Genomic DNA, 25,686 nt, shown 5'->3' with positions numbered 1-25,686 from the left:
TCAAAGTGCTACATAAGCCTTCAAATTCAAATTTTATGTTTAAAAAATGTCTAAAGGACTAAATTGATGAGTTATCAAAACATAAAGACCAAAATTAAAAATAAAAATACCGACGCCTCTTCGCTTCCCTTCTTCCCGCCCTTTAAATAGAGCCCCTCCCTCACATCCCTCCACATTTCAAAAATCCAAACCTCTCTCTCGTTTCCCAGAAGCCAAACACTCACTCAAACGTTCAACCACAACAAAGATGCTCGCTACTCTCAAGTAAATCGCAGATTTGAAAGCTCCATATTCTTCCTTTCAGCTCGAGTCACCGAGTGTTCTTCTCTGAAATTGAAGCCTAACTTTATCTGCGATGATGCTCAGGGCCGAAGAGCAGAGCCAGCAGCTGCAGCTCGTCGAGCGCGAAGACATTGAGGATGAAGAGGACCTGTTCGAAGCGATCGACAAGTGTAAGCTTCCTCACTAACCTTATCTTCCGTTCACTTTCCGATTACGTACTTCAATTCTCGATTTCTACCGTTTCAACAGTGTTCTCGTTTAATTTTAGGAAAATCGAAATCGTAAACTAATTTTCTCGATTTATTTGAATATTTATTGTTTCTAGCTCGATCAGTTTCTGTTATCGAATTCCATTTCACCTTTTTGCCTCTCATTTGTTAATTTCTGTTGGATTTGCTTTATTTCTCTCAAAAACTCCTCAAATCCTAGGAGCATCACTTCTTTTAAGTAATTAAGTTTAATTTCTTGGTGAAATAGAATTAGTTTCATACGATTCTCACAGTAGACATAAATTTGGACCCATTTTTGCCTCAAAAGCGAGTTTTGTGCAGTGATTGCTCAGGGAATCAATGCCGGAGATATTAAGAAGCTTCAGGATGCAGGGATCTACACATGCAATGGCTTGATGATGCATACGAAGAAGGTACAAACGAATTTCAGTTCCGATTTCTTAATCTGTGCGTGTTAAAGTTCCTTTTCCTTACTCCGATTTCTGTTTGGCAGAACTTGACTGGAATCAAAGGATTATCAGAGGCAAAAGTTGATAAGATATGCGAAGCCGCTGAAAAGATAGTGGTTAGCACTTAGCACTAAAGATTTTCCATATTTTGAAACATTCATGTGTGATTCTCTTTGAATTTCTGCGATTGCTAGCCTTAGTTTCGTTTTTCGTAATGTACTTTTTTCGTTTATGTTTTTGCTTTACAGAACTTTGGATATATTACTGGAAGTGACGCTCTGATCAAAGTAAGTTCACAGTTGCTATAGTTGTGATTTGGCTCTATGCAAATCCAGTAGATCTGAGCCGTCAGATTAATTCCTTTTTCTCTCGCACAGATTTATCAAGAGCAGAGGTCATGCTCTAATGTAAAATTGAGAAGTTGAATTTTGTTTTTGTGTACAGAGAAAGTCGGTGATTAAGATTACAACCGGAAGCCATGCCCTTGATGAACTCCTAGGCGGTAATTTTGCGCTGTTAGTTATTCAATCTGGTATGGTTTATTGTGATTACTTGTTTGTTTGAGGTAATTTGTGTGAAAATAAAATGAAGGTGGAGTTGAAACTATGTCAATCACGGAAGCGTTTGGAGAATTCCGGTGAGGACATTAGTCATATATAGCACTGTTTCTTTGATGCATTATTGCCGTCCATTGCTTGTATCGAAACTAGGAAGCTTTCATTTGCAATTGCAATTCTAATATTTTGACACGAACTTCTTTACTGCCATATAAAATGTTGATATCAGGTGTGGGAAAACACAGCTTGCTCATACTCTCTGCGTTTCTACACAGGTTCCTCTCTCTCCCGAGTTATTTCCTATCGTACAGGGAAATCATTTAGCCATTGTGTAGAACTCTGTCGGGTTCTTTTACGAACTCGAAAATAAGTCTGGGATTTGAGTAGAGTTTTGAAATGTCAGCGTCTATCGACTGCAATTCACAGATTTGCTATAAGGGATTATATATGATCCGTTTATAATCGTGCTGTGCTGTGTAGTTTAGTGATAATTGTGGTTTTCGAACTGCTGCATGCAAAACTTTCTAAAGCGTAATGCCAGGATTTCATGTATTGGAATATGAATTTTAACTCGAATATCAGAAGATACGCATCAAGCCTTGCTGACTGAGATTGTCTATTACTTTGCAGCTTCCCACCAACATGAAGGGAGGGAATGGAAAAGTTGCTTACATTGATACTGAAGGAACCTTGTATCCTTTCTGTTTGTCCATCTCTTGTAATATTTCGTACAGCGTGTTTCGATGAAAAAATGAACAAAATTAAAATTAGCTTAAACAAATCCACTTTAGTTCAATTCAAGTTTGTTGTCTTCTTAACTATATGCACCTGCAGCCGACCTGATCGAATTGTGCCAATAGCTGAAAGATTTGGCTTGGATCCAGGAGCTGTCCTGGACAATGTAAGCTTTCATTTTCTCCATATACAGCAGTTAAAGCTGCGAGCGATTATATTTCGGAACTAACCGTGTCATTTTCTTCTTCTGCTGCAAAGATCATTTATGCTCGTGCATATACATATGAGCATCAGTATAACCTGCTTCTTGGTCTGGCTGCAAAAATGTCTGAAGAGCCATTCAGACTTCTGGTAAGACTTCACTAACCGAAACTCTTTATGGACAAATATCAACAGTCCAGGAATATTGATTCATATCGTCATGTTTTTTCAGATTGTGGATTCGGTGATTGCCCTCTTTCGAGTTGACTTTACAGGACGAGGAGAGCTTGCAGACCGCCAGGTCTGCTCCAAAGACTCCCGCAATGTCTTAGATTTAGATTTGGTGTTGTTCTGACATGAGAAAACTTTTATATGCAGCAAAAACTAGCTCAGATGCTTTCCCGACTAACGAAGATAGCTGAGGAGTTCAACGTTGCTGTCTACATGACCAACCAAGGTAACGCCCGACTTTTGAAGATTTTTCTGTGCTCAAATCATTTTGAAATCAATTAAAAGCTCAGGGCTTACTGGCGAATCGTATAATTGTGCAGTGATAGCCGACCCCGGTGGCGGAGTGTTCATATCAGACCCAAAGAAACCAGCAGGAGGACATGTGCTTGCCCATGCTGCAACAATCAGGCTGATGTTCAGGAAAGGCAAAGGTGAACAGCGTGTCTGCAAGGTGTTCGATGCCCCAAACCTGCCCGAGGCTGAAGCAATATCCTTCAGAGTCTACATTTTGAATTTTCTGATTGTCCTCATCATCTATAGCAAGAATATGATCGTAAATCCAAGATGACGAAAAATTGCAGGAACTGCCTATATTCATTCGTTGTTATTCTTGACAGAAATGCACGTTTTTCAGATAACTGCAGGAGGCATTGCCGATGCAAAGGACTGAAGTTGACGGCCTTCGTTGACCCAAGAGGCAATGGAGATGCTATCTATATAATCGTAATTTGGTTCAAAACTTTAGTGATACGCAAAGTAACTTTCTTAAGAGTCGTCAGAGCACGAGAGCATGTTCACTCTTGCCTGTGCTCCGAGGTATAGCTTAATTCTGTTGAGCATAAACATAGTGCTGTAGCAACAACATATGTTAGACATTACTAGTCGAATATCATAACATCTACTTCACTTTAACATGCTTCCATTACACGGTTCTTGAATGCATCTTCGGGGAAAAGATCAACCCCCAAGGGCGCAGTATTATTTGATGTTCTATGCCAGAAGGTTCTGAGGGCCGTTACAGCTTATAGTTTTGATAGTGAGCAATTACATAATCGTGTCTTTCAAATTTTCAATAACCATATAAACTTTGGTAGCCATATTAAGGCAAACGGAGTCATCAATACGGAAAAAGGATGGAGAAAAGTCGGTTCAGAACTAATTCGAGGCCTACTTAATAGCCTTCTCAGTGAAAATAGTTACGAACTTAGTAATTTGACGACCAGTTGGCAGCACTCCCGACTCTTGGGATGCCACTCGATTCCTTCTTAGTATCAGCATCGACCTTGAAATTTGCACCGCACATTTCACCCGAGCTATCCACACGTGGCACCGCCTTCAACTCATTGTGGGGATGCTCATAACTCCTCAAGCCTCCAGAGGAAGTGAAAAAACAACCTGAGAGAACAGTACCCACATAGTTATTAGCAATCTACCACTCATACCGAGGATTCAAAGGAAAGCAATGCCATGTGAAACAAGAAAGGTAAGCAGACAAAAGACCTAGATTACCCCAATGAGCAAGATGAGAGATCCGTTACATGTTTACATGTGAATCAATTCCAAATTCCGATGCACAAAACTATGGATTCCATACTACGTTTGTGGCATCATATTCTTCCACGATTGAGATATAGTTGATACATTATACAACGCGGAAAGGACTCAATGAAAATGCTACACATTTTGTTCTATCAGGCCTAATACATTTGGTTATAGTTATATATACCTTTAGGAAATGGTGCAAAAGAATTCCCGCAGCCCTTCTTCACAACTTCTGAATCATCTGAAAGAACAAGATGGCCTTCAGAATCAGTTCCCCAGAAGAACGGAACATTCCCATCAGGATCCTGCACAAGAAAAGGGGTCAGCTCAACTACAAAACCAAATGACCAGTGGAAAGAAAGAGATCACAAGAACTTGACAGTAAAAAAGGAAGGGCAAGTGACGATTGAGGACACATTCTACGGAAGGAGGTTTACTTACAGTAGCTATAAAAGTGGCTTTGGAAGCACTGTCAAAGAGAACAAATGCAAACTTCCCTTGGATATCTCTCACAACCTGGTCGGCAGGATAAGGACCTCGGTCTCTCAGGGTCCTGAAAGCTTCAATAACAATGATCACCTCATTGGCTGTCTTGTTCAATCCATATTGTTGCTTAAGAAGAGCAACATTCTCGATGTGGCCTTGGAACAGGCAGAAAATGTCGTCCACAACTGCAAACAACCTAACCAACATACAATGAATGAATATGTCTAACATTAAATGCAACAGAAAATTTGGTTCCTTCTGTTGTTGTTTATTTTTTGGAGAGAAAATTGATACGAGAACAAAGTCGGAGTTAATTTCTCAATGCAATTCCAAAGCTACTGATCATTAACCACAACAAAATCACAAGAATCAATCTTCTGCACTACAAAACAAATAAAAAAAATGGCATTCAAATGAATGAAAAGCAATAAAGCTATGATCTCAGTCCAATTAATGTATGAAATTATACTTAAATTAGTAGGAGGATATTGCCAAAGAGTTAAACTGTTTTTTGTTCCAAATCTCCACCAAACACACCATATGTTCTTTGTCCTTATCAAGAAAAACAATGAAATTACAGGAGGTAAAACTACATCACCAAATTTATGCAGATCATGCTTTATAAGCCCTTTACAAGATTCAAAAAATAATAAAAGCAGATAAACAAATTAAATTGAATGGCCAAACTCACGATTTCTTACAAATAAGGCCTAAATACATATGATCAAACAGATTTTTTTTTTTTTTTTTTTTTTTTTTTTGTCAAACTCCATGAAAACACTCTGGAACAGATTTAATCCAATCCAACGCTCTCCGATCGTCAAAAAACTGAGATCAATCTGTACCAAAACTAAGATCAACAAACACAAACACAAACACAGAAAAAGCCAACGACCCACGAATCCAAAAGCTCAGATCGACCAAAAACTACAAAAACGACAGAAAACAAAGAAATGGGCAATCATAATTTCTTGTTTTCTTTAAAGGGTATCTTCCATTTTGTTTATTTTAACAAAAAAATAAAAAAATAAAAAAAAGGACCCAGGAATCATCGAGTTCGGATCAACCAAAAACTACAAAAACAAAGAAATGGGCAGTCTTAATTTGTTGTTTTCTTTAAAGGGTATTATCCATTTCACTGATTTTCCCAAAAAGAGAGATGATCTTTCAATGATGTTGTACCTTGGAAGAAGAGGGTTCTGTCTGTCGAGAGAGTAGGCGATTAGACCAGAAGCGCCAAGATTGACAGTGACGGAGGAAGGATGCACAGAAGCAAACTGCTGCGCCAGAAACCCATCTTTCAGGGCGGAGGCTGATCCGGACCGAGGGCTCTGCAGCGCCTCCGGGCATTTGGCGACCGACTTGTCGAACACAGCCAACATTTTCTGGATCGCTTGGTTTATCGATGAGTCAAGTCAAACACACACAAAGAATTGGCGGATAAAAGCAGAGAGAGAGAGAGAGAGAGAGAGAGTTGGATGTATGATCTAAAATTTGTCTTCCATGGGTAATCACGGATTAATATTATAAGCTTTAGAAAGGACATTTGGTGTTCCAATATTGCCTTTACTACTTTGCACAAATTACAACTATTTGTTCCTATCTTGCCAGTAAAATCTTTGCTATTGACTGTAATTGGTTTTGCCAAAACGGGGAAAAATTGGTTACAATTACATTTACGAGTAAATTTCTGCAATAATTAGTGTCACACAGGTTTTGTAACAATAATATTCTTTCTTTGTTCTTTTAAGTTGTAATATTTTAGTTGCCACATATCAATGTTCATGAACACTAATTTGTAATTTTCTTTTAAAGAGGACGACTGTTGACAAGCAACGATTATTCGTCTCTTTAAAATTCAGAAAGACTAAGAAAAATTTCACCTTATTTATCGCGACAAGCAAACTCAACACCTTGTAATTTGGGTTAAATGCATTTAAGTTGAGTTGACAATGTTTCACTAAAAAGGAAAGATCTTGCGGAGTATTACTTGTCATATCAAATAATTACTTGTATTAAGCTATAATTTGTAATACCAGTGCAATTAGTGTGTTTATTAAAAATATAATTGTGTGAATTTAAAGTAGAATGTCAATAGAATTTGGAGATCAAATTCTCATAGATTTGGTTACTTATAAGGTAAAAAGGCCGATCATAATTAGTATAAATAAAAATATAAAATAAAAATATAAAATTAAAGAGTTAACATACAATCCTCGTACACCTGAATAATTCTTTCTCTGTATGTTGTTCCTCTCTGTATCAAGTATCACCTACTCTCAAAATTAATTTTACAACACAAACTATATTATTATTTCATTTATTTCAATAGTATGCATGTATGTATTATTCGTGATATCAATCAATATACAAATATAACCTTTCGAGCACTACTTTAATTTTAAAGATAAATTTTATTTGGCATAGTTATGCGTAGCACAAACATTAAAATGTTCGAACTGGTTTCGATGGAGCCTCAAGATTCAATTCGGGACACCCTCTTTTTTTTATTGCATGCTTCCCTGATCTATGAATAAAATTGCTACAGTATCTTTTTCAAAAAAAAAAAAAGAATGTATTAGGGGTGGATTTTTTTTTTCCAATAATTAGAGTCACAAAAAAAGAAAAAGAAAAAAAAAAAAAAGAAAAAGAAAAAGAAAAAAAAAAGAGGAATGAGATTCATAACCCTTTTTTGAATTTAGATTTTGCTTGTGAGGAAAGGAAAAGAAATTTAGATTTTGCTTGTAAATAAGAGATTTTAGGTTCGATTCTCCTCAAAAATGAATTTGAATTACATTATTACTAACTCATTGTGAAACTTAGCTCACTCTCCCACCCCTTAGTATAAATAATATTACTTGTTCAAAAAAACAAAACTAGTTAGAACTAGTTATGTCGTATTTGTAATAAGTCCAATATCTAGTTAAAACTAACTATGTCGTATTTGTAATAAGTTCAATATCTAGTTAAGACTAACCACATGCAGTGATAGCTTAGGGTATGTTTGGTATTGATTTTAGATAGGGTATGTTTGGTATTGATTTTAGATCTAATTTTTTTGGAAACTGTCACTAGTACTTCAAAAATTTCATTCTGCACTCATTACAAGTGTATTTTTCTTTCTAATTATAAAAAATTTGAATTACATAATGAGATTTTTAGAGTGCTAATAACAATTTTTTTATTTATTTTTGGAACATTTGCGCAAGTGTTATTCTGGGAAATTCTGTTGCATGCATTAAGAAGCTCATTTCCCTTTTTTATGGCAAAATAATAAGAAGCTCCATGACATTTCAAAGTGCCAGTCAACCAAAATAGTATTAACTTTTCATAACTTGTTACACAAAAGACGTATCTGAAATAATCTACAAGGCTCATCCTGTTGTTAAAATAGACAATAACACGACCCAAGCAGCTCAAACCCGATTGTATGCAACCGATTTGCTGAAAAGTTTGCGAATGTATACGACTTGTAAAGCACTCGCAGCAGCCAGCGCAAGATACTCTGCCACTGTATACAACACAACCCGTCTCCTTGTGCTCTCGTTTGCTGTGGCAGGCACAAAAAAGTATGTCATCAGAATCATAACATGTTACCAGGTCCTAAAACATGGATGTATTATCCACCGCATTATTTCGTTACTTAGTACTGGCATGAGCTAACAAGAAGCAGGTTACTGATATGCGGGTAGCCACTGAAAAATGGTTGTCGTGAGAGTTCTTGACTTCATAACATATGCACACAATCAACAACATTGGAGTATCACAAAAGTAACCAAGTAGTCCACATCGGTCTAGCATTAATTTTAACACTTGCACATGAGTCAATGTTTTATCACCATCTCAGTTAATACCTAAAATAAGCCGTCGAAAATTTTGATCTAATGAACTAATATTTGAAAAGTTAGCTAAACACGGGTTGTACAGTACTGCACCTTTAGTAGATAGTTATCAGCAAAGATATATTTTCAGTTTTATCAAAGCATAACTAAGTATTACTATTAGCATCATAACATGTGAGTATAGAATTGCAAGGGGAATAATAAACAAATCAAACAGAAGATATTGTAAACACAGATACATATGGTAATGAGGACATATAGGGATTAAAATTCAAGAAATTCCCATACGCTCACACAAAGTGGGGAGCAAGGGTCCCGTTAACAAATAGGGCATGGATCTAATTGCAGTACACTATAATGATATAGCATGACTGCAACATTGACAATTTTCTTGGTAAAGACAGACCAAAACTTACTATGACGATGTCGAACATCACGTGCTTTCAAGTACTTCTGCTCTAATGTAACTGATTCCAACGCCTCTCTAAGCTCAGCAATTTTAACATTTATAGGGTCTAGATGCTCTGCAACAAACAAACATCTAAAGGTTAAAGAAAATCTAAGGGGGGCAGAGATAAAACTGAAATCAGTCTCATATGTGTTACTGAGACTAACATACTTCAGCAAACAATTCATAGTAGTTGACAGTCAGAGGGGAAAAGTGTTTTCCTTTTGGCCATTCAGGACAACAATTACTTCAAATTGCATATCGAAACTTGAAAAGAAAATAACACAATGGAAACATATTGACAGAGAATTTCACAAACCATCTTTTGCAATATTGTGCTCATTGGGAATATGTCCAACATGAATGTTAAAGGAAACAGTCTCTGGTGTTGAGTAAGGATTGTGGAAACAAAATTTGTACATCCCACTTCTTGGGGCTTTAAACTCAAACTTATCCCCAGATGTTCCCTTCGAAGTGTGCACCGTATTACCACCAGGAGATGTCACCTGCACAAAATACAACCATTAGGAATTTTTTTCATCAAGTAAAAGTTTATTTGAAAGAATAAGTGCAGCCAATGCAGACAAGAAGCATACAATAACAAAAATCAAGGATGTTAAGAAAACAAAATCTCTAGAAGAGGAAGGAAAGATAGATAATCCTTCTTGGTCCATTTACAGAAAGAGAGTTGCATGCCTTCAAATGCTTGGTGATCCCTCTCAACCCACCAACTCTATGAAACAAATATCGAAACTGCCTTCCAAAGACCAAAAATCATGAACAATCTGCTCGCTAAACTCCAATCTAGCCAGATACCATTTCCTACACTCTTATGCAATACCCAAGTACCAACCAATACCAAGCTAGAGAAAACAGAAGTCATAGTGCCCAAGCTACAAAGTAGAGAATAGGTATGTAATGAACCGACTCTTTTGAGTTCTTAGTTCTTACGAACAAGAACCTCACCCCTTTTTGGTCCAATTATCCAATGTCAAAATCCTTTATTTAAGCAAGAACTTAAATTGCTGCCATGGAAAAACTGGGTGGATATAAACATACCCAACAGTGAAACGTAATAAGATCCAAATTATTTGCAGCTGAAAACTAATAATTCTTATAAAATTAGATAAATGATATTTTCATATAACACCACATTTTGGTTCCTAATGCACATTGTCATAATCTATTTACCAAGTACTACATGCATTCAGCATCCCAATGGTTCAAACCCCTACACTCCACATCTAAACTAAAAGTTATAAGACAAAGCATCTCAAGTATATGTCTAATGCAGTAGTATTATTGAAATAAATCTAGCAATACTTTGAAGGTTCGGATAATAAAATTTAACATGAATTTCAACTTGAATGACACAACCAAACTGAATTTTAACTTACCTAATTTATGAATTACCACAGAATAATATTAATCCAGGAAGGAAACAAAGTGGAAATCTTGAGCAGTAGTTTTACTAAAATCAAAGACAAGGTTGTTTAAAAAATTTGTGCAAGATGGACAGAGGCATGACTATCTGAAACGGGTTCTCCCTACTAAGCACACCTGTAAGGATTGGTGACCGTCACCATTACGATCCACTACTTCTATTCTTTTTGAAGCACAGACTCTAGCGGGATATTCAGACAGCCAATGTAGCTCTATTTTTGACAATTTCTCCAAGACCTTCCCTGGGTTCTCATCAGTTCCCACCTACTCGAACTATTTCTACTTCCTTGATGCTGCTACAAACACTTGAAAAATAGCACACCCTTGCTTAATAATCTTATTAGTTATCAATATTTTCGATTCGGGGGTTTGAATTTTCGAAACCAATAAACTAAGAATATCAAATAGTCTTCAGAACTGGCTTTGACTTACAAGCATCAAGATTGCAGCTTCAATTACCAATTTTAGTTCAAAAATCGATATCTTCAAAAAATTCTAACAAATTTTAATACCAAACAATTTAAAATCTACAATCTATAAGCAGATCCATTCCACAACTCACAAAACCCTCCAAAATTTGTCCCCTGGATAAACCCTAAAACCCAATTTGGCAAAATTTCGATGCAAGTGCGGTTTGGGGATAAAACGTGAAAAGATAAAAACAGAACTCACGATTAAGTCGAGGCCAGGATGATCCGCGCCCCAGAAAATATCGTGATCGACGACCACGAAGTTGCCCGAAACGGTGTCGCCTTCGTAGAGCACATACTCGTACAAGCATTCGACATCGTTCACTGTCACCGATAGCGATGCGATCTTTCCGAAGAAGCTCACTAGAAGAAGACCAATCAGCATCAAACCCTTCGCGCTTCCCTCCATTTTTTTGTCTTTTCAGTTTTGGGGTCTGAGAGATTCAAACTCGATGACGACAGCTTGAAGTTGAAGAAGAAGAAGACGACGGAGAAGAAGAAAGAGGGACGGTGAAAACGGAGATTGATACGTGGCGATTGGCTATACGTCCTTGACACGTCGCTCGGGCCACGTAAGCAGCTGGGTCAACTTAGTATCATTGGGCCTAGGGGATTTTCTTCGTGTGATAGGCCTAAGTTTGGGGCCAGTTAACATGCTGTACGTCGTCTCCATATACGGGCTAACTCGAACTTAGTCGAACCCAACCCAAGTTTGAGTCGAGTTTTGAATAAGTTTGAGTTGACTAGAGGTTACTTTATGGATTGGGTTCCCTCTTTCATTAGTATATTCAATAGCTAAATATGTCTACGTAGTTTTTTCGACACCGGAAGGTGAACTGTTATGGCGATGCCATTAGCTGGTCTAGCTTTTTATTGCACAAGTATTTTTTATTAGTTGAAGATGGAAGAAAAGTTTCAAATCCCTTTAGTTAAACTAGGAAGTCAAGGATTGGAAGTAAGAATTTTTTCATCTCACATCTATTCCTATGAAATCAACTATATTATGGTGATCAACTTCGAACCGTCCAAAGCAATGAACACAGTAACATGTGTGTCATGATGCCAAAATTGAAAAGATATTCCTGGAGTAAGAATGTTTGAAACTTAATGTTCTGTAAACGTGAAAAAAGATTTAGAATGGTGACAGTGTTGAATTGTAATCTTGTCTTGGACCAGGTCCAGCCCATGTTGAAAAGGCAACACAAGCACAATGGATGATTCATGCAAATGCTAGATAATTCTAGCAAAAGCATGTGGAATACATGCATAAAATATCTAAGGTCTTTTGTAGAAAGACCTAGAATATGTCGGTGGAATGCATGCATAAATTATCTAAGATCTTTTGCATAAAATATCTAAGATCTTTTGTAGAAAGACCTAGAATCTGTCGGTGAAATGCATGCACAAAATATCTAAGATCTTTTGTAAAAAGACCTAGAATTTTGTAAATTTGTGTGGTTATTAGAGAAAGCCCAAGTCGATCGGTAAGAGTAAGTTGGCAAAACCTTGCCTATAAATAGATGAGGTAGTACATATTTATATATACTAAAACCCAAACTCTGGTGGTACTGTTCTAGGGCAGCGTGCAGACCAAAATGCCCCTCAATTCGTTTGTTAAGCCACTTGTTTGCCATCTTTTCTACAGTAAAATAACTTCCTTGCCCTTCGAGTCCACGCGCCGGTTTCAATTTCTTTGGGTGCTTCGGTTCTCTCTCCATTATCAAAATGACTTCCTTGCCCTCCGAGGCCACGCTCCGATTTCGATTTCTTTGGGTGCTTCGGTTTTCTCTCCATTATCAGCTTTTCCTTATTTTGTTTATTTCCTGCTCTCCCCATCTCCCTTACTCTTCTCTGCACCAAATAGCTCGATTTAGAGCTTCACCATATCTCTTTGAATCAAGGTCTCTATTTCTCTCCCTATTTTCCCAATCTAGGTTTCCCTCTGTCTTTGTGGAAAAACCCTAGATCTCGTCGCTACCGGAGAGTCGAAGCTCCGTCCTTCGAGCTTCAATTTGCCTTGCCGACCGCCTCCTCTCGGCGCCTCCACCTAAACCCCTCTGGTAAATTTCCAAATATTTCCCCCAATTCTTTTTTCTCTCTATTTCTGAGTAAGAAAGTATGATGCTCAAGTTCTTTCAAAATTTTAATTTTTTTTTTCTATTTAATTTGAATTATTAAGATGTTTTACATTTTGGATTCACTTAAAGATGGTGGAGAGGTATGAATCTAGCAACCCACCTTTTTTCTTCAAGATTTGAATCAACTGAGCGATAATGGTGTGTAGAGAACTTGATTAGTACAGACTGCTCTTAGACCATCTGCAAGATGTTTTTAGTTAAATAGATTTTTCATTTGAAGGTTATGGCCGAGTTGCAAAGATTAGGCAATAGATAGAGTTAACCAGAAGGGTGGAGTCAACGGGGGGGGGGGGGATAGAGTTATGGAGTATGATATTAAATATTTTTTTTTGTCATGATTGCAGGTTTTTGAAAAAACTTCACCTTCAGAGATTGAGTAAAAATATATAAAGGCTGTTGGTGATCGGTATAAAGACAAAATAAAAAAGGTATGAATAAAATGTTTGAGATTATATGATTTGATTTGATTTTGTAATGTACAAAATTCTTTTTATATTTTTCAGATTAAATGGGTTTAGGACTGTATTGGTTAAATCTAATTAAATTTTTGGAATTTGCTATGAATATGGAACCATGAATGTAAGACTAAAACTGAAGATCTTAAATTCATAAAGTATTCAAAATTTGATAAGTTTGTAATAAGGTGGTTAAAGCTGCCTCTAAGCATTTCAAGAAAAGAAGAAGAAAGATCAGATGGATCATGTGAGGTTCTTCACTTATTCCAGATCACATGGAAATATTTAAATCCTCATTTGTTATTCTTTATTGTTTCATTCAATTTGTTAAATTTGTTAAATTCGGTTAATTGTCTTTGTAATCTGCATTAGGAATAGGAGTGACATTACTTTGTAGAAGAAATATGTTCTTTGTTTATTTTAAAATTAATTATGTGTGAATTTACTTGGAAATGTTCATATGAATTTGGTGTAATATATAACATTTCACTGTTTTTTTCTTTTCTTTTCAGACAACTTGGTGAAGATCAGATATCTGATGTGTACAACATCTCCATGTTGCTTTGAGTAAGCACCTCCTGTTTATGTGGATGGATTCACCTTGCAAACACTGATCACTAGAATATTCAAAAGTTTTCATTGGTCATTTCAATTAGTATACCTACTGATTGAGAAGAAAAATAATTAATTTGTAAGTTACTCTAATAACATTAGTTGTCGGTGTAGGGAATTATTATTCTAAGTGATACTTAACTAAAACTACGGTATCTCATTGGATCAATCTTTGAATTAAATAGTGAGTTGAAATTATAAAGAATTTTTTTATTGGTAAATAGTGATGAGTATTTAGAGTTTTGCTTACATATTTTAAGGCTTTGAAAAAAATCTGTCAGCTGAGTTATCAAATTTATTAGGAGTTTTAAAACAATTGTGGCTTCCTTCTGATTCAAATTCGAATTCATTATTACTTTAGGTTTTTGAAGTGTTTCCCCAATTAGGAAGTAGATGGTTTTTCATTGGTTGTGAGTGAAAAAAAACTTTTGACGTTCTTGGTGATTAGTCAATCAGCTGCTTCATGGTATTACCTTAGATGCCAATTTATTTGAAAATGAGTGGACAGAATCGGAGATCAAAATTGACAAAATAAGTTGCAAACATTTTGCTTGCACCGCAGTTTTGCCAACGATGGATCCATATGCATTTTGTTCAGAGCTGATTGTTGCAGGTTTCTTTGTGTTCTCAGCGGAAAGCTCTGATTGTTGCAGAGATTGCATTGTTTTTGGCTCAGAGGAAAATTACAATTGTCAATTTGGTTGCTGCCAACGATGCATAACTGTATCCTTTTCTCTATTTTTTTTTGTGTTTTGTTCTTTCTAATTTGCCGTATTGCATTGTATTCCAGTGTAGAATGTTGAGCCTTTAATGAATTTAGTTATGAATGTTTTGTGAAGATGGAGGATCTTATAAAACTCAGTCATGTGATGGTGGAGCACTCTCTGGTCCCAATGGAGGTTAGTGTTCTTTATTAAAAGCTCAGTGCTTGGATAAAGTAAACAATATAATTTATTTTGGTTTGTGAATTTGAAGATAGATGGCAATTTTTCTTTTAAAGATAGGAAGTTATTGGAAAGATAGGTGACAATTTGGAGAAGTTAGATGGTAGGAACAATGGTTACTGACTTATTTTTATTATTTAAGCATCTAAGGATGATTTTATGTTTACTAATGTCCTAAAAGCTCTTCCTCTATTTCTATTTTAATCCCTTTATTCTCATTTTGTCTACAAACCATTCTGCATCTTTGATTCAAATTTGATCATTCTTTAAATATCTGTATATATTGTGCTTTACATTCTTTTATCCTTTTGAAACATACATTTTCTAATCCCGCAGCAATGCGCGCGCGGGCACTATTTCTAGTTGTAACTAAAGTCATAAGAACGAAGAAGTGAGAGTAAGTAAGAGTGAAGTAAGAAGCATGAGGACTATGAAGTGTGAGGAGTAAGAAAGAGCAAAAGAAAAAAAGAAAAAAAATATATATATATGGCGCCAGAATTGCCAAGGTATGTGGTGTTACAATCAAGGTACAACGCCAAATACTTGAGCTACGTAAGAGCAAGTCCAGCCCGTGCAAAATGGACTGGCACCAAGTGAAGAAAATGGCCCGGCATGCAGTCAATTTGCTCCAGCCCGCTAAAGTGACTGGCACCCAGCCCGTGCCAGTCAAGAGCCCAGCCCAAAATGGACTGACCCAGAGGCCGGTCCGTTTCTTGGCGCGTGCACAACACGCGCTCCGCCTCGCGAGTAGCCGACCGCGTCTGCAGGTGGTGGGGCCCGCGTGTCGCGCAAGTGGACTCAGCCCTCCTCAGAGCCGTTGGAAATACGGCTAGTTTTTGTAGGCCGTTGGATTTCCAACGGTAAAAAAAATTTAAATTTCACTTTTAAATTGGACCGTCCGATCACAGATCAACGGTCCACATGTTTTTCACCAAAAATTAAAAAAAAAAAAAAAAAAAAAGGCCCAACGGTCAGAAATTTGACCGTTGGCTGTTGGATTTGATTATTTTTCAAATCCAACGGTCCAGATTAATTACAACATTAAAATTTATTAAAAATTAATTAAAAATTGTCCAAATTTTAAAAAAAAATACAGAAAAATTTTAAAAAATTAATTTTTTTTCTTCTATAAATACCTAACCCTCATCTTCCACCTTACACCACATTTCAATATTTTCTACACTTTCTACACTTTCTACATTTGAATATTTTGTACACTTTGAGAGAAAAAAAATGACTTCGTGGAAGCTCAGTGAAGATGTTACGTTGTGTGAATGTTGGGTTCGCACTACTCATGACCCGATTACAGGTAATGAGATGGATAAGTGAGAAATGTGGAGTAAAATTACGAAATCGTTTTGCGATGTACATGGAAAAGATGCCAGATCTAGTCAAGGTCTTCAAGGTCGTTGGAAAAAACTCAACGCATCCTTTACTTGTTGGAAAAACGCCCTCTCTCATGCTTCTGGTAATCTGCGTAGTGGGACAAGTTTAGCCGATGAGGTAACAATATATTTATTTATTTATATGCATTCCACCCACATCAATATTTTAATTTATTTAATTTCTTATGTAATTTTTATGTAATATGCATTCCACGCCCATCAATATTTTATGTAATTTCTATGTAATATCTTATGTAATTTATATGCATTCCACGTCCATCAATATTTTAATTTATTTATTTGTGTTACACCCGTATTTTTATAGACACTACAAGCACAAGCATTCTACAATGCAAAGAACCATAACAAATCATTCAACAAATGGGAATGTTGGCAAATTGTCAAAGATTGCCCTAGATACAAAATTGTGGCAACCGGTCCAGAAGTTGTCATGCACGGTATGGGTATACACAGTTCGCCAGAAGCAGACACAACCGAACAAGAAGCCAACACATTTGAAGACACGGAAGGGACGCCTGAACAAGTGCCAGAGACCCAACCGACTCGTCAGTCCCTCAGGCCTCAAGGTAAAAAGGCATCAAAGAAAAAAGGTAGTTCTTCCAAAAATGACTACACTAAATATATGGAGGAACTTACTCGTCAAGGTGAACTGAACATGACATGGGAAAAGGCTAGAGATGAGGAAAAAGCTGCTGCTATGGCAGCAATTATTGCAGCTACTTAGGCTCGTGATGCGGCGGCTGAGAGACAAAGAGAAATAGTTAATCGAGAGAACGAGATGATTAGAGAAGCACTTCATCGAGAGAATGAGATGCTTAGAGAAGAAAGGATGGCTCAAACAGATCGTGACACTATGAACAAGTCTCTAGTAGGACTGTCTCCGAATTCAAAATATTTTTGGACATCAGAAAAAAGAGATGTCGTGCGAAGGAGGCGTGCAAGAGATGCCGAAACAAGTCAAGGGGGTTCCAGCTACAGAAATCCTAGCAACCAAGATCCTAGCACCACATATCCTAACTCCACAGACTTTGTATAATTTCGCATTTATTTGTACTACTTTATTTAATTTCTTATGTAATTTCTTATTTATTTTTAGAACTTTATTTAATTTCTTATGTAATTTCTTATTAATTTTTAGAACTTTATTTAATTTCTTATGTAATTTCTTATTTATTTTTTATTTAATTTCTTATGTAATTTCTTATTTATTTTTAGAACTTTATTTAATTTCTTATGTAAACTTAAAACACCAAATAAAATTACATAAAACTACGTTTAAACTTAAAACACCATTTAAACTTAAAATTACATAACCTCACCATTTAAACTTAAAACACCAAATAAAATTACATAACCTCACCATTTAAACTTAAAAAAAAAAGCAAACACACTAAATAAGATTACTTAAAAAACAATACACTTTATTCTTCAACCACAAGCCTTATTTTAATTATCTTCGCCTTCGTGCAATCTCCACTGATGGTCAATCAAGTCATTCTGGCGGGCTATGTGCCAGTATGGCTTTTGCAATGAAGTGTATCGTTGAACGATCAATTCATTGTAACAACGTCCATCGCGTTCCAACGGCTCGTGTTGCACGGGATCTTCGGTCCGGTCATGAGCATAGTAGATTTGTGTTCTTGAGTTGTTCATCGGATCCGGCTCGTATTCATCGACGGCATCATAATCATACTCGTTTTCAACAATCATGTTGTGGAGAATAATACACGTCATCATGATGGATCGAAGAGCCTCGACATCAAACATTCTAGCTGCAGCCCTGATAATGGCCCAACAAGTTTGCAGGATACCAAAACAACGCTCGACATCCTTCCTACACCCTTCTTGACACTTTGCGAAGTGCTTCTCTTTTTCACTATGTGGGTGTGGCACTGTTTTGACAAATGTTGACCACCTTGGGTAAATACCATCTGCAAGGTAGTATGGTCCCTCGCATTTATTACCATTAACCCAATATGTGCATCTCGGCCCACGCCCTTGTAGCAGTTCGTCAAACACTGGAGATTGGGCAAGGACGTTTAGGTCATTCTGAGCTCCTGGAACACCAAAAAAAGCATGCCAAATCCATGTATCAAAAGAAGCCACCGCTTCCAGAATGATGCTTTTGGCTCCTTTTCTGTCGCCATAAGCTCCTTGCCATGCACTTGGACAGTTTTTCCATGTCCAGTGCATGCAGTCGATGCTTCCAATCATGCCAGGGAAGCCTCGCATCTCACCCTTCCTCAGAAGCCTTCGCATGTCCCTTGTCGTGGGTTGCCAAAGGTACTCATTGGTGTAGAGGGCTTCAATTGCAGAGCAAAACCGCATCAGGGACTCAGAACTGTTGTTTTTCCCATCCTTGCGATCTCATCCACTTGATCTGCAGATGCTCCATATGCAAGCATTCGCAAGGCAGCCGTAATTTTTTGCTCAGGAAGAAGACCTAGAACATGAAAAGCATCCTCTTTTTGCATAAAATATGGATCATGGTTGCAAACACCACTCATGATTTTAGCGAACAAACTTCGTTGCATTCTAAAACGACGTCTAAAAACATGATCAGGGTAAACGCTGTTGGGAATAAAATAATCTTCCAAGAGATCTTTACCTCGTCTTTCCCTTCTTCTATCGATGTTTGCCGCACGTTCGGGTTTGGCTATCTGACCCATAGCTTCCATGACACGGAAGGAATATGAGGCCCTCCGCCTTCTATGGTGATCATCCTCATCCTCCTCCATTGCGAATGCCTCATCTCCACCTCCACCTTGGTCAAGATTGACCAATTCTTCCTGTTGTGCCAACAACCTTTTCTGCTGCTCTTGCAACTGTTTATACGCTCTCATTGAAGAAGACATTGTAAGAACTCAAGATTTGAAAACGATAAAGAAGAATTCTGAGCTAAAAAAAAGGATTGAGTTTAGTGTGAGGATGGATGTAGGGTTTATATGGACAAAAAAAAAGAAGATGAGGTTCTGGACAATGCCACGTGGCACTACGTGATTGGTTGAAAATCTTAGCGAAAATCTATTCAAAAAATAGTACGTTCGGATAATGACACGTGGCGTGACGAGATTGGTTAAAAATCTTATCGAAATCTTGCCTAAATTATTGTAAACAGGAAGTGACACGTGGATTGTCAGGATTGGTTGAAAATCTTAGCGGAAATCTATTAAAAAAATAGTACGTTCAGATAATGACACGTGGCGTGACGAGATTGGTTAAAAATCTTATCGAAATCTTGCCTAAATTATTGTAAACAGGAAGTGACACGTGGATTGTCAGGATTGGTTGAAAATCTTAGCGGAAATCTATTCAAAAAATAGTACGTTCGGATAATGACACGTGGCGTGACGAGATTGGTTAAAAATCCTAACCGAAATTAAAACTATTTTTTTTTATTATTTTATAAAAAAATTATTTAATATTTTAAATGGACTGGGTGCCAGCGCATTTTGTAGGGGTGGAGATCGTTTGTGCCAGCGCATTTTTAGATTAGGTGCCAGCACATTTTTTTTGGGGTGGAGATGCTTTAGCCTATTACTGTTCATTGGGTCTATTACTGTTCAATTAAGTGGATAAATGGGCTGGGTGCTTGCGCAAAGTGGATAGGGGTGGAGTTGCTCTAAGGAAGATGTGCAGATCCATGGCTTTCTCAAATTTTCCGGACAAGAGGTTGTGAAGCCGTACGCAAAGCTCCAAGTGGAGATGGCAAAAAGTAGTGGAGCTAGCAAGGGACTGGTGCACATAAGGTGCTGCTACAACAATAAATACTGGGTCAGGTGGTCGCAAACCCATCATTGGATTGTTGCCGGCGCTGACGAACCCCAGGCGGATGAATCCAAATGGTCATGCACCTTGTTCGAGCCAGTCTACGTGGACGAACATGATCCTGCTCAAGGCGTCAGTTTACGTCACGTCCAGCTCCGGAACTATGCATGCTTATGGCGCACTGGCCCGCCCTACGAGTCCTGCTTATTTGCAGGAAGTGAAACACCCGACAACGACTTGTGCGATGTGTGCTTGATCGTTGATTGGGAGTCGCTGTTGGTTTTGCCCAAACATATAGCCCTCAAGGGCGACAACGGGAAGTACCTCAGCGCAGTGGATTGAGGGGTACCCTTACTTGCAGTTCTCGTCCGATGACATTGGAGATCCCACGGTGGGGAATGAGGTCTTCCAAACCGGGGACGGAAGCATTCGCATTAAATCCTATCGCCATGGAACATTCTGGAGGCGAAGCTATTGAATTTTCTGATTTGAATTGTAATATATTTCATATCATAGAAAGCCTTATGGGAAGGCATATTTATACACAATACAAAGAAAGCTTCGGATGCAAAAGCACACATGCAGCAACCTCTCTGTTGTCTATGAGTCAGCAATCACATGCACAACCTTGCTGTTTTTCCTTTCCAGATTCAGCAATAACATGCACCCATGCTTGCCATGCTGTCTGTAACAGCACACATGTTTGCCGTGCTGTCTGTAACAGCACACATGCTTCTTCCAATACTCCCCCTCAAGCTGGATCCAGTAGGTTGATGGATCCAAGCTTGGAGAGGAGTCTTTGAAACTGATGAGAAGCCAGAGGTTTGGTGAATATATCAGCCAGCTGATCGAAGCTTTTTACATAATGTGTCTGAATCACCTGCGACTGTACTTGTTCACGGACATAGTGACAGTCGACTTCAATATGCTTCGTCCTCTCGTGAAAGACGGGGTTTGATGCTATGTGCATGGCAGCCTGGTTGTCACAAAATAAGGTCATTGGTTGAGCTGTGAACACACCTAAGTCACATAAAAGTCCTTTTAGCCATATCAGCTCACACGAGGTTGAGGCCATTGCACGATATTCAGCTTCGGCACTTGATCTAGCGATGACAGTTTGTTTCTTGCTCTTCCACGTGACCAGGTTTCCACCAACAAAGGTACAATAACCAGTGGTGGACTTGCGATCGATTGCGTTTCCTGCCCAATCAGCATCACAGTACCCCATGATTTGAGTGTTGTCATTCTTTGCCATGAGGATGCCACGACCAACAGACCCTTTTAAGTAACGTAAGATTCTTTTGACAAGGTTCAGATGCTCGATGGTGGGAGAGTGCATGAACTGACTGGCAATACTTATTGAATGTGAGATGTCTGGTCTGGTGATCGTTAGGTAGATCAGCTTGCCGACAAGCCTTTGATATAAGCTGATATCCGAGAGTGGCGTGCCTCCCAAGTCAAGCTTGAGCTTGCTATCAAGAGGGGTAAGTGCAGGCTTGGCATCACTCATATTGGCATCTTTAAGTAGGTCCATGACGTACTTTCGTTGATTAAGAAATAGTCCCTTGTAAGAAGATGTCATTTCGATTCCAAGAAAATACTTCAACACCCCAAGATCTTTAACCGCAAATTGTTGTTGAAGTGACTGTTTGAGTGTGGTGATTTCAGCAGCATTATCACCTGTAATTATTAAGTCATCCACATATATCAGCACAACTAATTTGCTTGCAGCTTTTGTGCGAACAAATAATGATGAATCTGCATTACTCCTTTTGAAACCAATGCTATGAAGAACGGTACTTAGTTTTGCATACCAAGCACGTGGTGATTGCTTCAGTCCATAAATTGACTTATGTAACTTACACACCAAATTAGGCTCTTGGCTTTGAGGGTGTCCTGGTGGCAATCTCATATAGACTTCTTCTTCAAGATCACCATGTAGAAAGGCGTTCTTCACGTCCATTTGATACATAGACCAACCTTTATTGACGGCAACAGACAATAGAACCCTTACTGAGTTCATTTTTGCAACAGGAGCAAATGTTTCCTTGTAATCGACCTCAAATGTTTGAGTGAATCCTCAAGCCACCAGCCTGGCTTTATGCCTCTCAATCGAACCATCAGAATTAAACCTGATCTTATAGATCCACTTACAGCCCACTGCTTTTTTTCCTTGTGGAAGTTTGGTGATGCTCCAGGTTTTGTGTTGGTCTAGTGCTTTGAGTTCATCTCTCATTGCTTCTTTCCACACAACTTGATTATTAGCCTCATAAAAGTTTTGAGGCTCACTGTGACTTGAAATGTTGTTAAGAAAGGCAGCATGAGATGGAGTTACCTTTTGATACGACACGCAATTTGAAATTGGATGGCTCGGTTTATATGTGACAAAATCTTGAAACCTTGTGGGAGGTTGTCTATCACGCCGAGGATTGCGTCGAGGTACTAGGAGGTTTGTCTCATCCTCGTTCAAATTGTCATCCACACTTTGAGGATTTTCTATGTTGCCGTTGTCATCATCATGCACCGAGTCATCATCATGCACAGAATTATCAGGATGAGTACCTTCATTATTGACTTCAATGGGAGGTGTAGAAGTACAGATTCTTGGTAGAGGAATTAGGTCTAAGATGCACTCCCCCTGACTTGTGGCTTCATGTGATTTGCTGAAAAAAAGGTTAGCTTCATGCAATCGTACATCTTTAGATACAATTATTTTTCTTAGTTGAGGATCATAGCACTTATATCCTTTTTGTGTTGATGAATAACCAAGAAAAATACATTTGAGAGCTCTAGGGTCCAACTTATCTCGATGGTGTGACTGTATATGAACAAAACAGACACAACCAAAGACTCTAAGATGTGAAAGGTCGATTTTTCTTCCTTTCATGACTTCAAGTGGAGATTTAAACCCCAAGACTCGGCTAGGAAGTCTATTGATGATGTACACAGCCGCCATGACTCCTTGTGACCAAAATCTCTTTGGTACGTTCATTTGTAACATTAATGCTCTCGTTTTTTCCAGAATGTCACGATTTTTCCTTTCAGCTACACCATTTTGTTGAGGTGTGCCGACACAACTTGTTTGATGCATGATACCATGCTTGCTCAAATATAATGACATGATATGGGACATATATTCGGTGTCATTGTCAGATCTTAAGGTTTGAATTTGAGAGGAAAAATGATTCTTAACAAGATTGTGAAAATCCTTAAAAACTTCAATCACTTCACTCTTAGACTTTAAAAGGTACAACCATGTGGCTCTAGAGAAATCATCGACAAAAGTTACATAATACTTATAACCATCAAAAGATTCAAACGTTGGTCCCCATACATCTGAGTGAACTAGTTCGAAAACTTTACTAGTCCTAGATAAGGATGAGGTAAAAGACAATCTGGTGGCTTTAGACAAATGACATGTTTCACACGAAATTAAATCATTCTCTAAGTTTGGAAACAAGGAAGACAAAACAGGTTGGGAAGGATGAGCTAAACGTTGATGTCACAATTGACTATCTTGGGATGGACTGGACTTGGCTTGAAATCCTCTAGGACTGTTTTTTGATATGTAATAGAGGCCATCTAGGTAAAACCCTTCACCAATCGTCTTCTTGGTGAGGCAATCCTGAAAAATGACATTGTGAGGAGAGAAAATGGCCAAACAATTTAAGGTATTGGTGATTTTTCCCACAGATAGAAGTTGAAATGGAAAAGAAGGAACAAATAAGGCTACTGACTCAATTTTGTCCGATATTAAGTTGATATTTCCCTTCCCTAAAACCTTAGAACTCTCACCATTGGCAGTTGAGACTTGAGACGGTTTTGAAAATTTTTCAAACTTGTGAAACTTAGAAACATGGTTGGTCATATGATCTGTGGCACCCGAATCAACAATCCACAAATCATGCATCATATTTACATTAAGAGCAGTTTTAAAAGCAGTCATGATACCTTGCATGTCATCTTGGGCCATGTGTTGTGTTTCTGTCAGAAATCCAGCAAACTTACCTAGCAAAGCTATTGAATTTCCATCTTCAAAGCCGACCGTTTGGTCACTCTTAATCCTTTCTTTCTTGCTTTGAAGATACACTGCAAATTCATTTATGAGTGCAGCTGGATTTGCAGTGAAGCTCTTGAGTGCATCAGACCTATGAGAGGTTGAGGTAGTTGCATTGTTGGCTCTATGTGGTGCACGGTTCAGTCTTTGTGAGCCCTTGTTATCCTTCATGAACTCTGGCTTTAATTCTGGATGTAAAATCCAGCATGTCTCCTTAACGTGACCAGTATAGTTGCAGTGTTGGCACTTTAAGTGTGGATTCTTCACTTTGTATTTTCTTTCGTTGGCTAGATAAGCCCTTGCTTCAGTTACACTGGTCTTTGTGCCAGTGTTCATGACTTTCCTTCGTACTTCTTCACGTTGGATTGTTGCACATACGCTGGTGAAGGAAGGTAGTTCGGGGTTCATGAGTATGTGGCTTCGTAGGTCTTCATATCCTGAATCGAGACTTGACAAGAGTTGGAATATCTTGTCTTCTTCTGCCCTTTTTAGTAGTAAAGATGCCTCAGTTGTGTGAGGCCAATACATTTCCAGCTCATTCCACATGCTCTTCATGCTGCCTAGAAGTTGAACAAAGGGCTTTCCTTCTTGTTGTATGTTGGAAATGTTCTTCTTCAATTGAAACACACGTGCAGCATTGTTCTGGCTGCCATACATCTCCTTGACTGTCTCCCATAGTTTGAATGATGATTCAGAATAACTGAATATTTCAGCTAGTTTACGTTCCATGGAATTTAGGAGCCATGACATAACTAGCTGATCCTTGCAAAGCCATATTTCATAAGTTGGTGAAGAAACATCAGGAACTTCGATGCTTCCATTTATGAACCCTAGCTTGGACCTTCCACCTAGTGCAAAACTCACTGCTCTCGACCAAGGTAAGTAATTAAACTCATTTAACAAGACCGAGCTTAATCTTTGATTTGGATTGACATCCACCTCAGACACGGTTGAGGAGGAAGGTATCTGGGAATTTTCATCTCCAAACGAATAAGAATTCTCTTCCGTCATGTCGGAGATGGAATACGATCAGCTGGAAGAAATGCAGAAGCAGGTTATTTTTCCTGCTCTGATACCATGTGGAAATTTTCAGGTCGACGGGCCGAGGGCCCACTCCAACAACACCGATACTGTCCCCACTTAACCACCTGCACAATCCTCAGGTGTGGGGTTTTATCACAAAAGGCCTCGGTGTTAATTAGAGAGGGGTATTTCTATTTAAAGCACTCTTCTCTTCTCCCTCTGTCCGATGTGGGACTGGGGGTTCCAACACTCCCCCGCACGTGAGACCCCACTTATGGGTTACACGTGAATTTCCACACATCGGCAACCACGTGGAGCCATGTCGGGACTCACCCAATCACGCGGGGCCAATGAGGACCCACCCAAA

The 25,686-nt window shown here is 38.2% G+C and overlaps 4 protein-coding genes across 6 annotated transcripts; 2 read left to right on the top strand and 2 right to left on the bottom strand.

Moving 5' to 3' along the window:
• The first annotated feature begins 247 nt into the window (after positions 1 to 247).
• LOC137730800 (meiotic recombination protein DMC1 homolog) lies at positions 248 to 3,441 on the top strand. 3 transcript variants are annotated; one of them, XM_068469773.1, is made up of 15 exons: positions 248 to 264; positions 367 to 452; positions 834 to 925; positions 1,006 to 1,077; positions 1,210 to 1,248; positions 1,406 to 1,463; positions 1,553 to 1,598; positions 1,748 to 1,793; positions 2,149 to 2,210; positions 2,353 to 2,419; positions 2,512 to 2,604; positions 2,687 to 2,755; positions 2,833 to 2,911; positions 3,006 to 3,184; positions 3,320 to 3,441. In XM_068469773.1, exons 1-15 carry the CDS (start codon positions 248 to 250, stop codon positions 3,353 to 3,355), a joined length of 1,041 nt encoding a protein of 346 aa, XP_068325874.1. In that variant the 3' UTR covers positions 3,356 to 3,441. The 3 variants fall into 3 exon arrangements, with proteins under 3 accessions (XP_068325874.1, XP_068325873.1, XP_068325872.1); XM_068469772.1 differs by having other exon boundaries at positions 3,006 to 3,192; positions 3,304 to 3,441; XM_068469771.1 differs by having other exon boundaries at positions 3,006 to 3,441.
• A 131-nt stretch (positions 3,442 to 3,572) lies between these two features.
• LOC137730801 (stem-specific protein TSJT1-like) lies at positions 3,573 to 6,212 on the bottom strand. The gene is made up of 4 exons (XM_068469774.1): positions 5,896 to 6,212; positions 4,669 to 4,909; positions 4,412 to 4,532; positions 3,573 to 4,080 (listed from the first exon to the last, which is right to left on the bottom strand). The coding sequence occupies exons 1-4, from the start codon at positions 6,093 to 6,095 to the stop codon at positions 3,890 to 3,892; spliced, it is 753 nt and encodes a 250-aa protein (XP_068325875.1). The 5' UTR covers positions 6,096 to 6,212; the 3' UTR covers positions 3,573 to 3,889.
• Positions 6,213 to 8,012: 1,800 nt separating this feature from the next.
• LOC137731409 (transmembrane emp24 domain-containing protein p24beta3-like) lies at positions 8,013 to 11,403 on the bottom strand. The gene is made up of 4 exons (XM_068470517.1): positions 11,119 to 11,403; positions 9,323 to 9,509; positions 8,972 to 9,079; positions 8,013 to 8,263 (listed from the first exon to the last, which is right to left on the bottom strand). Exons 1-4 carry the CDS (start codon positions 11,323 to 11,325, stop codon positions 8,130 to 8,132), a joined length of 636 nt encoding a protein of 211 aa, XP_068326618.1. The 5' UTR covers positions 11,326 to 11,403; the 3' UTR covers positions 8,013 to 8,129.
• An 8,773-nt stretch (positions 11,404 to 20,176) lies between these two features.
• LOC137732715 (uncharacterized) lies at positions 20,177 to 20,581 on the top strand. Its single transcript, XM_068472001.1, has one exon. It carries the CDS (start codon positions 20,177 to 20,179, stop codon positions 20,579 to 20,581), a length of 405 nt encoding a protein of 134 aa, XP_068328102.1.
• Positions 20,582 to 25,686: the final 5,105 nt, after the last annotated feature.

This window comes from Pyrus communis, chromosome 4 (assembly GCF_963583255.1).
Source record: "Pyrus communis chromosome 4, drPyrComm1.1, whole genome shotgun sequence".
In the NCBI taxonomy this organism is placed as follows: domain Eukaryota; kingdom Viridiplantae; phylum Streptophyta; class Magnoliopsida; order Rosales; family Rosaceae; genus Pyrus; species Pyrus communis.
The sequence above is the reverse complement of the archived record's forward strand: the minus strand, read 5'-3'. Positions and strand labels throughout refer to the sequence as shown.

What these genes read in the sequence shown, in the direction of transcription:
- LOC137730800 (XM_068469771.1), top strand. An exon ending in ATTGATACTGAAGGAACCTT is followed by an intron (nt 2,211 to 2,352) that starts GTATCCTTTCTG and finishes ATGCACCTGCAG; the next exon opens with CCGACCTGATCGAATTGTGC. An exon ending in AAGAGCCATTCAGACTTCTG is followed by an intron (nt 2,605 to 2,686) that starts GTAAGACTTCAC and finishes ATGTTTTTTCAG; the next exon opens with ATTGTGGATTCGGTGATTGC.
- LOC137730801 (XM_068469774.1), bottom strand. Translation starts at nt 6,095, where the DNA reads ATGTTGGCTGTGTTCGACAAGTCGGTCGCCAAATGCCCGGAGGCGCTG. An exon ending in AAGCCACTTTTATAGCTACT is followed by an intron (nt 4,533 to 4,668) that starts GTAAGTAAACCT and finishes TTTCTTGTGCAG; the next exon opens with GATCCTGATGGGAATGTTCC. An exon ending in TTTTGCACCATTTCCTAAAG is followed by an intron (nt 4,081 to 4,411) that starts GTATATATAACT and finishes CTGTTCTCTCAG; the next exon opens with GTTGTTTTTTCACTTCCTCT.
- LOC137731409 (XM_068470517.1), bottom strand. Translation starts at nt 11,325, where the DNA reads ATGGAGGGAAGCGCGAAGGGTTTGATGCTGATTGGTCTTCTTCTAGTG. An exon ending in ATCCTGGCCTCGACTTAATC is followed by an intron (nt 9,510 to 11,118) that starts GTGAGTTCTGTT and finishes TATTTTGTGCAG; the next exon opens with GTGACATCTCCTGGTGGTAA. An exon ending in GCACAATATTGCAAAAGATG is followed by an intron (nt 9,080 to 9,322) that starts GTTTGTGAAATT and finishes TGTTTGTTGCAG; the next exon opens with AGCATCTAGACCCTATAAAT.
- LOC137732715 (XM_068472001.1), top strand. Translation starts at nt 20,177, where the DNA reads ATGGCAAAAAGTAGTGGAGCTAGCAAGGGACTGGTGCACATAAGGTGC.